At 43.5% G+C, this 11,977-nt stretch overlaps 1 protein-coding gene across 1 annotated transcript; it reads left to right on the plus strand.

Moving 5' to 3' along the window:
- The first annotated feature begins 817 nt into the window (after positions 1-817).
- On the plus strand, positions 818-11,336 carry LOC134352517 (probable G-protein coupled receptor 139). The gene is made up of 3 exons (XM_063059783.1): positions 818-887; positions 1,091-1,989; positions 11,049-11,336. Exons 1-3 carry the CDS (start codon positions 818-820, stop codon positions 11,334-11,336), a joined length of 1,257 nt encoding a protein of 418 aa, XP_062915853.1.
- Positions 11,337-11,977: the final 641 nt, after the last annotated feature.

Genomic DNA, 11,977 nt, shown 5'->3' on the forward strand with positions numbered 1-11,977 from the left:
TCAAATCATGTGACTGTTCATTGTTTAATTCAATTGATCAATTTAAAGTAAAGCATCCGAAATAACTTTCTAGGTTTAAATTTGTTTTCCCTCTGTGAGATTTGCGTAAAGTATTATGTGCATGAGAAACAAAGGAAAAGATCGCTGTCTGTTGCTTTACAAAAGAACTATTCCTTTTACTTTTTGGTGGAAGAGTTAGACTTTAAGAATAATTTTGCATAATATGTTGCGAATTATACCGTTGATGCAGATTAACGAGCCATGAAGTTATAAAAGAGCGGCGACAAGACAACGAGAAAGTAAAGGACAGCACCTGGTGTCGACTGTACCAGTTGAAGACGAAACTCCAAGATTAATTTATCATACTAATTTGGATTGAAGTGTAAATTTGGAACTGTCGTGCCCGCGTGTGTGTGCGCGCGCACAAACACACACACACACACACACACACACACACACACACACACACATACACGTGTGTGCATATGTTTGCGAGTGTATGGATTGATGTGAAAGTTCGAATAATTTTACAAACGTGGTTATCGGACCAATAATGTGATTGTATATGTTCGCAGTTGATACGCAATAGCAAAATTACTTATAGTTTAGGGAAAACTTAAACTCTGAGGGTGTTAATTTAATTGTTTCATTATTGCAACTCGGATGAGTGATGACATAATCTATGTTTGTTTCTGGGGCAGTGCGATTTAATTGTCCTGCTATCAGCTTCTGTCATTTATATAAAGGAATCCTTTTCTGCATCACGGACATAGAGTTGCCTGTTGATCAAAAAATTCACCCTCGGAACTAGGAGACCATGCATGGGCAAACAAAGGGCCTCGCGTATGCGATTTTCTACCCACTTCTGGCAGTTCTAGGTGTTCCAGGTAAATGATACATTGCGCAGACAGTTCTGCGCTCCTCTTGAATTTGGCAGAAAATATCTGTACGTTCCAGTCAGCTGCTTCCTATGCTTTACATGAGCCTTCCACATCTGTTGAAGGTTCAGGAGCTTCGTGTATTTTTCTGTTTTGTACAGATGCAGCAACATCTAAAATTAGTAATATCGACGTTTCTTTCTTTTAAATAGGTAATCTAACGACAATTGTGATCCTGTCCCGCGGAAGATGCAGTCTTTCTAGATGTATTACTCGATACTTGGTGGGGATGGCAGTGACGGATCTCCTGGTTCTTATCATAGCGGTTATATTAAACCGGATGAGTGTCATTTACCTCCCGGTATTTTTCCTCTCCACCACTCCGGTGTGTAGCCTAAAAATAGCTCTGATATACGCCGCTAGAGATAGCTCAGTTTGGTTAACGGTCGCTTTCACCTTTGATCGCTTTGTAGCGATTTGTTGCCAGAACTGGAAAACAAAATATTGCACGGAGAGAATGGCACGTATGGTTATCGCAGCCGTCTGTGCTGTGAGCTGTGTGAAAAACATACCATGGTACTTTGTTTATGAACCTTTATATATAATTGACGGTGACCCGTGGTTCTGCAACATTAAATCAAGTTTTTATTCGGAACTATTCTGGGCAGCTTTTGATTGGATTGACCGCATTTTAAACCCCTGTGCCCCATTCCTCGTGATGTTGTTACTCAATGCATTGACTGTCAGAAACATTCTCGTGGCGAACAGAGCCCGCCGGAGACTCCGGGTCCAGAATACTGGAGACAGGCAAAACGATCCGGAGATGGAAAGCCGAAGAAAGTCAATCGTTTTACTCTTCACCATCTCTGGAAGTTTTTTGGTATTATGGACCCTGTATGTTGTACATTTCTTTCACGTGAGATTTACAAACAATAGTTATTCGACAGGCTCGAATCTCAACGACCCCTGGTTTATTCTTCAAGAAACAGGAAATATGTCGCAGCTTCTGAGCTGCTGCACAAACACTTGTATTTACGCGGGTACTCAAACGAAATTCAGAGAGGAATTCATAAATGGTTTGAAATATCCGTTGATTCGAATTAGGAAACAGGTGAGATCACGATCATAGAAGGTGAGTTTGCCTTCTAGATCAGTTCTGATTTTTCATGCATCCGCTCACAAATAGGCTACGCGTGTTCCTATCTGTATATCTTTCTCGGATGTAGTCTTTCTGATTCGTGGAACTAACCTTTGCTGACAGATATCGACGGTCTGTTACTCATTGTGGCTGGCAAAAACACTCTCATTGCCAATGAAGCGCGCTGGACACCTTGGGTTCATCGTGATGGAGAGACGCACGGACCTTTTTCTGAATTCAATTATCTTAAAAGAAAAGAAGAACTCTCCCGGGGACTCACAGCATTGTCATAGAAATAATAGTTTCCCAAGCAGGAATATGGTGGATGAAAGCTGACCGTCATAAGGGATCAGCCATTTAGGACCGCAAAAAGATATATAAAAAATAGCCCTGGATTGGTGACATATCGGAATTCTCTTTCTAAGAGGACAGTGGAGCCTCGGTTACAAGTACAATAGAATTTTGAATAATAATTACTACAAGGTTTACAGAAATTTTTTGGAAGTAAATGGAATAGCTCTGATGATACCTGATCTCGTTAAATAGCAGAGGACTCATAACTGGCTAAATGGTCTCTTGATATATTCAAATATTATGTTAGTAATCTCCAGTGGCATTACAGAGGGAAAAAGTAATGATCACTGCTTGTTTTAGAAGTATCAGACCCACATAGTCTGTAAGTCGCTCGGAATATTACTCGGAAATAGAAATACGTGCTCCATGCTCTACTTACGCCACGGACGCTCCACCCTCCACGAACGTTCCCAGCCCTGAACAGGTTGCTATCGTCCAGTAAGGCTTATATCCACCTGTGCTCAAGTGTTCTGACAGATTGATGATGAACCATATCAACTCCTTCCTGACAACAGATTTAGAACCGCTTGAAGACCACATTTATTTCGAATTGGCAAGAACATCTCCTGGACAGTCTCCATCAGCCTAAGGCTGCGTGCTTAGCCCCCCTGATCTACTCGCGTTATACTTCTGACTGTGCGGCTGTGTGACTGTGTGACTGTGTCGGCCGAATCAAAACTGATGACGAATCAGCATATAGCATGGAGAATGACAATCTGGCTGAGTGGTGTCACGAAAACAACTTCTTACTCGTTGATAGAAAGACCAAGGAGCTGATTTTTGACTTCAAGATGAGGATGCCAGCGTTCATGAGCCAGTTCTCATCGAAGGATCAGAGGCGGAGAGGTCAGTAACTTTAAATTCCTCATTTCCTAGGACCTGCCTGGGGTGCTGCAATGCGGAGGGAGCACGACAGTACCTCTACTTCCTTAAGTGTTTGTGAGATTCGGCATGACATCTAAAAGTTTGACAAACTTCTATAGATGTATAGTGAAGAGTATCACAGCCTGTTGTCGAAACACCAATGTTCTTGAATTTCAAATCCTATAATAAGGCAATGATACGGCCGTGTCCATCACGGATAAAACCCTCCCCACCATTTCTCACATGTACACGGAGCGTTTTCGCAGGAAAGCTGTATCCATCATCAGCGACACCCACCACCCAGGTCATGCTCCCTTTTTGCTGCTGCCACCAGGAAGGTGCGGGAGAATTAGGACTCAAACAGACAGGTTCACGAACAATTATTACCCCTCAACCATCAGGCTTTTGAACCAAAGGGAATAATTTCACTCAACTTCATTTGCCCTGGAATAGCCCTGTGACCTATGGACTCATTTTCAAGGACTCTGAATTTATGTTCTCAATAGTTATTGTTTGTTTCTTTATTTATTTATTATTATTATTTCTTTCTTTTTCTATTTGTAGAGTTTGATGTCTTTTGCACACTGATTGAACACCCAATTTTTGTGGTCTACACTTGGTTCTATTGTGGTTATTATTCTATTATGTATTTGGTGAGCATGCCAGAAAACAATGAACGCAAGAGTTGTTATTGTGACATACACACATCTACCTTGATGATAAATTTACTTTGAGCTTTGTGGTTGCTGGCAGATAGATTATAAGAGGTGACCTGATCTTATATACAAGATGATAAGATGCACAGATCGATTGGATAAGAAGAGACTTTTTCCCAGGGCGCAAATAGCTTATTCGAGCGGGTATAATTTTAATGGGATTGGTTGAAAGTATTGGAAGGATGCCAGAGATAAGCTGTTTACACAGACGTTTGTGAGTGTTGGAATGCCCTGCAACAGGAGGTGATAGAGGCAGCTACATTATAGTCATTTAATGAAGTCTTAGATGGGTACAATGATGATAAACATCTGGATGGCTATATTGGGGGAAAGAGTTAAATTGATCTTAGAGTAGGCTACAACATCGGTATAATATTCCAACACTGTGGGCCGTAGGTCCTGTACTGTACTAAGTATTGCCTGTATTGCCGAAGAATTGAGCTCAAGTATCACGATTCTCTGCTGGCGCCTGCGTACGAAGCTCCCACTGTCGATCTCTTCTGAATAAACACGAAACTATATATTTCACTTCTTGTATGTCATTTATGTCTGCTTTTCGTATTGAATGCATTTCTCGGATTGTTGGAGACTGTGATTTACAGTTTGGAGATTGTTTAGGTCATCCAGCATTTTGCGGTGTCAGAGAGGCTCCGGGAGGCAGCGAGCCTCGAGGTGAGAAGGCTGTGGGGATTGGGAGGGTGGGGTGCGGAGCGGGTGTTTGACTACATTTCGCCGATTAAAGCTTCCATTGTTCGCCGATTGAAGCGACGAGGTAGATTGACCTATCGAGCCGAATGTGGAAGGTGAGCGCGCTGTGCCTGCCTTCTTATCGCTGGAGGGGTCACTTTGCTGCCGGAGAGAGGAGCCTGTGTGGCCTGTCGCTTTGTCCGGCGAATGGTACCGAGGTTTTATGCGTTTTGGATATGGATATGAATATTTATTTCGACCATGGTCTATGGACTGCCTTCAGTCATGTTTTGTTTTATTTATTCAGTGCTTTTCGCCCCTTATTTTTCGTTTTTTTGTGTGGGGGTGGGCATTTGGGGAACGATGTTCTTGTTGCGTTTCGGGCGGGGGAGGGGGTTGATGATCGTGTTGCCGTCCTTGGTTTCATGGATATCTGGGGAAGAAGAATCTCAGAGTTGTATACTTTGATAATAAATGAAACTTTGAGATACTTTGAGCTTCATGCAACGGTAGTAGGCGTCATCTGTAATATCATATTCACTTCTATCGTCCAATTATAGTTGGGATGTCGAAACTTTGGAGTGCATGCAGAAGTTTACGAGGAAGCAGTATAGAATTAGAGGACATATGAAAAAGGTAAAAATTGGACAAGTGAACTATTTTCTCTGGAGCGGCCGAGGATGCGGGGAGACCTGATGGAACTTTATAAGATAATGAGAAGCATATCACAATACTCCCAACACAACAAAATTCTTATACAACTTCAATATAACATCCAAAGGCCTGTACTCAGTAATGTACTCTAATTTATGAAGGCCAATGTGCCAAATAATCTCTTTACGACCGTATGTATCTGCGAGATTACCTTCTAAGTATTACGGACCTGTATTCCTAGTTACTTCAGTTCTATCGCATTCTGCAGTGTCCTACCGTTCATTGTGTAACTCCTACTCAGTTTTGTCTCCATATTACAACACCCCACACTTGTCTACATTAAGTTCCATCAGTCATTATGCAGCCCATTTTTTCCTGGTGATCCAGATCCCGCTGCTAGCTTTGTTACCCTTCCTCGTTGTGCACTATATCCCCCATCTTGGTGGCATCCGCAAAGTTGTTAATCCATTGCATCACGTTGTCATATATCTGCAGTACAACACTAGTCACAGGCCGCCAATCAGAGAGACATCTTTCTACTACCACTCTCTGGCTTCTCCTGCTAAGACAATGACGAAACCGATTTATGAATTCATCCTGAATGCCAGGCAACTGAACCTCTTGCCCAGCTTCCCGTGCGGGCCCTGTCCAAAGTCCTGAATGAAGTCCGTGTAGACAACGTCCACTTCATCAACTTCCCTAATCAGCTCCTGGGAAAACTATAAATTTGGTCAGACACGAGCTACCACGCACAAAGCTATGTTGTCTATTCCCAAGTAGGCCAAGTCTGTCCAAATACTCATATATCCGGCCCTTTCCAATATCTTCCAATAATTTTCCACTATTGAAAGCAGGCTGTATGACCTATAATTTCCTGGCATATATTGAAAAGCCGAACATCATTCCCCATCCTGTAGTCCCCTGGCACTTCACCAGTGGTATCTCTGCCATGTTCCACGCAGTTTCTGAACCAGCCTCCCACGAGGTCCGAGGAGAGGCCATAACAAGCGTCTGTACTTCCCACGAGAATTTTTCCTCATGACAGCATCACCTCCTTTTCACCAGTCCAGAGTACCTCTGTGGCCATCGCCTCAGCAGCAGAGATACCACTACGGATAATATTGTTGTTAGAGGCAGGGTGGTGGTGGTGGTGACCTATCAGAGGAAGGTCACAGCGGTCGGGATTCTGACTCTACGATTCGGCAGGGAGAGATGGGAGAAAAAGTTAGCTGAGGTGATAGCAGATTCGTTAATTAGGGGAACACAAAAGAGGTTCTTTGGGTGACAGCGAGGTACCCACATGGCATATTGCTTCCTGAGTGCCAGTGTCTGGGACATCTCGGATCGGGTCCTCACCAATCCTAAGTAGTAGGGTGAAGAGCCAGAGGTCAAGGTCTTAAAATAGAGTTGCAGAGGGATGTAAACCAAAGTGACAGAACGGTTAGTGAAGAGTTCGTGCACACAGATGTTGGTAAGACCTCAGACAAAGTCAGTAATCGGAAGCTTGAGCATGCTGCCACTAATGTCCTGATCCGCGTATATTTCAATGCAAGAAGCGTCGATGCAAAGGTGGATGAGTTCAGAGTATGGATCAACGCCTGGAATTATGATATTGTGGTCATTCGTGAAACTGGGCTGCAAAAGGGGTAGGACTGGCAATTCAGTATTCCGGGGTTCCGTTGTTTTAGACGTGACAGAGCGGGAGGGATTAAAGAAGGGGTGGTGTTGCTTCTTCTTCTTCTTCTTCTTCTTTGAGTTTTTACGGCAGTTGGGGCGTTGCGAATCAGGGATGACGTCGCTGCAATACTCAGTCAGGACAGACTGAACAACCCGTTTCGTGTGGCGTTATGGGTGGAACTGAGAAATATGAAAGCTATGACCACGTTGATGAGGCTAAATTACAGACCACCCAACAGTCCGAGGGATTTAGAGGAACTAATTTGCAGAGGGATCGCAGACTGTTGCAAGAAACATAAGGTTGTTATAGTCCGTGATTTTAACGTTCCACATATTGACTGGGGCTCGCACACTGTACAATGACTGGACGGGATAGAGTTTGTCAAATGTGTTCAGGCACGCTTCCTTAATCATTCATAGAAATCCCAACGAGAGAATGTGTGATACTCGGTCTACTATTCGAGAATGAGACGGGGCAAGTGACATAAGTTTGTGTTGGAAACACTTTGCATTTAGAGATCACAATGCCATTAGTTTCAAAGTAAATATGCAAAACGGTAGGACTCGTACACGGGCTGAGACTCTAAATTGGAAGGGAAAAAAGCAATGTTGACGGTATCAGAAAGTACCTGGGTAAGTATCGATGGGGACAGGCAGTTTTCTAGCAAAGGTATTCTTGGTAAGTCGGACGCCTTCAAAACTTAAATTTCGAAAGTGCAAAGCTTCACCTGTCAGAATAAAAGGTGAAGAGAACAAGTATAGAGAACCTCGGTTTTCAAGAGATATTGACGCACTGGTTAAGGAAGAAAGGAGGCGCATGGCAGGTGTAGGCAGGTAGGAACGAAAGAGATGCGTGTGGAGTGTACGGCATGTACGAGAGCACTTCCGATAGAAAGCAGGAGGGCTAAAGAAGGCATGAAGTGGCCCTAGTAGACGAGGTGAAGGATAATCCTTAGTGATTCTACAGGTGTATTAGGAGCAAAGGTATTGCAACGGACAAAATTAGACCTTTGAAAGATCAGAATGGGAATACATATGTGAAGCCAAAAGACATGTTGGAGATCTTATCAGGAGTCTGGCATCGAGACTACAGAAGTGTGCAAAGCGGCTCAACTTCATGAGCCCCATACAGATTACAAGGAAGAGGTGTTTGCCGTCCTGGGACAAATCAGGATAGATAAATCTCCGGGGCTGACAGGGTATTCTCCTGGGCCCTGCGGAAGGCAAATAGAGATTTCAATCATCCTTAGCAACAGTAGAGGTATCCCAGGGATTCGGTGATAGCCAGTGTCGTTCCCTTCTTTAAGAAAGGCCGTAAACATAAGCCAGGAGATTGTAAGCCATCGATTCTAAAATCAGTTGTGAGAAAGTTATTTGAGGGTATTATAAGGGACCGGATATAAAAGTATTTAGATAGACACGACCTGATCGACATGGCTTCGTGTGTGGTAGTTGATGGCTAACCAATCTTTTAGAGTTTTTCGAGGAAATTACTGGGAAATTGGATGAAGGCAAAGGAGGGGGTGTTCTCTGCATGGAGTTTAGCAAGGTTTTTAACAAGATCCTCTATGGCAGAGTGCCCCAGAAGCTTCAGTCGCTCGGGATTCAAGATGAGGTAGTAAATTGGATTATTCACTTGCTTTATGGAAGAAGCCAGAGAGCGGTAGTAGATGGTTGGTTGCCTCTGACTGGAGGCCGCTGACTAGTGGACTGCCATTGGGATCGGTGCTGGGTTCGTTGTTGTTTGTCAACTATATAAGCAATACCATATAATGAGGTTAACTGGATCAGCAAATTTGCGGATGGCAGCAAGATTGCGGGTGTAGTGGACAGCGAGGAAGGCTATCGTACTGTGCAGAGGGATCTGGATCAGCTGGAAAAATAGGCTGAAAATAGCAGATGGAATTAAATGCAGACAAGTGTGAAGTGTTGCAGTTGGTATGACAAACTATTTTACAGTGTGCACGGTAGGGCATTCGGGAGCATGGTAGAACAGAGATCTGGGAATATAATTTCGTAATCCGTTGAAAGTGGCGTCACGGGTAGATAGGATCGTGAATAAAACCTTTAGCTCATTGGCCTTCGTAAATCAAAACACTGTAGGAGTTCGGAAGTAATGTTAGAGTTGGATAAGACGTTGTTGAGGACTAATTTGGAATATCGTGTGCAGTTCTGTTCACCTTCCTGCAAGGAAGATGTAAATAAGTACATAGAAAATTTACAAAGATGTCAGGTCTTAAGGACCTGAGTTATAAGCAAAGAATTCATAGGTTTGGAACCTATTCCTTGGAACGTAGATGACTGAGAGGAGATTTGATAGAGGTATACAAAATTATGAGGGGTATGGATAGGGGAAATGCAGGCAGGCCTTTTCTGCGGAGGTTGTGTGAGACTACAACCAGATGTCATGAGTTACGGGTTAAACGTGAGCAGTTTAAGGGGAGCATGGGGGGAAACTTCTTCACTGAGAGGGTCGAGAATGTGTAGTCAAAGCTGCCAGCAAAAATAGTGCATGTGAGCTCGATTTCAAGTGTGTTTGGATAGGTACATAGATGACAGGGGTATGGAGGACTATAGTAGTTCGATGGAAGTAAGCATTTTAAAGTTTCCGTGTGAACTAGATGTGCCGTGGAGTCTGTTTAGTGCTGTATTTTTTATGACTATGCAATCCATGTACGTTCTCCTCACCAGTGTTTTGCCTCAGTCCACAGTCCATCTCCCGAGTAAATGCAGATGCAAAAAAAAAAATCTTTTGAAGATCTCCCCTATTTCTTTTGGTGCCAAGCATCGATGACCAGGCCGTTTGTCATTTTGGTCCCTTTTGTTACTAATATATCTGTAGAAGCCCTTAGGATTCCCGTTCACTTTATCTACCAGAACAATCCCAGGCCTTCCTTTAGATTAGATTAGATTCAACTTTATTGTCATTGTGCCGAGTACAGATACAAAGCCAATGAAGTGCAATCAGCATCTAACCAGAAGTGCAGATGAACAGTATTATTTACAAAATAACAGCGAATAAAAACTAAGTGCTACAGCACATAATGTAAAAGTACTGAGACAGTACAATATGGATGCAATACTGCTTAGCGCTGTGATGAGAGGTTCAGCAGTGTCACAGCCTCAGGGAAGAAGCTCTTCCTGTGCCTGCTGGTGCGGGAGCGGAGGCTCTTGTAGCGCCTACCGGATGGGAGGAGAGTAAAAAGGCCATCGTTAGGGTGAGATGCATCCTTGATAATGCTTTTCGCCCTGCCCAGGCAGCGTTTATGGTAGATGTTCTTAATGGGGGGCAATTGGGTGCCGATAATCCGTTGGGCAGTTTTCACCACACGCTGGAGTGCTTTGCGGTCCGATACGGGACAATTCCCATACCACACTAAGATGCAGTTGGTGAGTATGCTCTCAATGGTACAGCGGTAAAAGTCCGTCAGTATCCTGGGACAGAGATGAGCTTTCTTGATGCTCCGCAGGAAATAAAGGCGCTGTTGCGCCTTTTTGATCAGGATGGAGGAGTTCAGGGACCAGGTGAGATCATCGGAAATGTGGACACCGAGGAATTTTAAGCTTGATACACGCTTCAGCCCTTTACCCCCCAGTATTTTCTTCTTAAGTGCTTCCTTGCATTCCGTATAATCGCCGTATTTCCTTTCTGCCTTTACCTGCTGCGTATTTCCCTCTTACACTTAACTGGAACCTGGATATCCCTGGAACACCAAGTCTGAGATTCGTCTTCCCACTAAACAAAGAGAACGATGAAATCCGTTCAAAGAACGTCACCCCCCACACTCCACCAATGCGCAAAAAAAAAACTCCAAAAAGCATACAATCCGCGCAGGCGGATGGAAAAAAACGAACGAAAACACAGAATATGAAATACCAACTCACAAAGTAACGGACAGAGTCCAACATAGGCAGTTCAGTGACTTCAGTTCAATTTAGCGCACTGCCGGTCGTTATCTGAAGACCGCCCCGATCAAAATAGCACAAAATAGCAGGAACAAAAAGAGCGACAAGAAACCAGAAATACGTCATAACGTGAAATACAGAGTCCCCAAACCCCGTCGATAAACCTTACAAAAGACCCAGGAGTGCGGGGCCATTCGAGCGCATGGATCTTCCTCCGGGAACACCGAGCGAGAGGGAGAGAGACCGTCACATGCAGATTCCTACCTCCGACAAAAGCGAGCAGACACCTCCTCCTGCAGAAGCGAACGTGAGGTCATTGACGGCGCTGAGCACCCGTTCGCCTTCCGCTCAAACGTCGATTATTTCAAACTTCCCCGACGCATTAGTCGTCGAGCTCGGCGAGAAATAGAGTCAATAATGAGCTCTCGCTCTGTCTCCAGGCTTCTTGGCCTCGAAACTTAAGCTTCGCTCGAAGCCTCAAAAATACCCTCGGAGACAGCAAAGTGACAGATCGCTCAATCAGCGTCACTTGGGCCACTTCTATTTCACCATAATTATCTTGAAAATTGGTATTGTCATGTACCTTTCGCTAGGTCTTATAACAAAGAACCAAAAAAACAGTGGATCTGTTCAAAGAGATGATTATTACTTGCAAGGAGAAACATCTCCAATTCTCATGAATAGCAGGCTGCTACTGCTTTACAATTTACAAAGTTCCCTTTTTAAAATCAAGATTTCAAGTTATTCTTTGCCTGTTTTCTGTTCTGCAGGTAGGCTACTCAGCAGCTTCAATCCACATTTGAATCTCCCGTTAATTACACAATGAAGAGCGATGAAGATATTACAAGCCTCTCGTCCCATCCACTCTTCGCTTATAGAAAAGTACTGTGGGATTATGCAGCTTCCATTTTGCACGTTACAAGATTAAATTTATTAAAACCGCAAATTTTCGAATATATTTCCACATTTCCCTTCTTGTCATTGCATGACAACACCATAATTCCGTAAACTTGTGTTTTAGAATATAGTTATCAAAGTGATTTCAGATATTCATGTAATGATACTGTCTCAGAGCTTTGGTCAAGCAAAAAAAAAAAAATCCG

Source organism: Mobula hypostoma, chromosome 10, assembly GCF_963921235.1.
Source record: "Mobula hypostoma chromosome 10, sMobHyp1.1, whole genome shotgun sequence".
NCBI lineage: Eukaryota > Metazoa > Chordata > Chondrichthyes > Myliobatiformes > Myliobatidae > Mobula > Mobula hypostoma.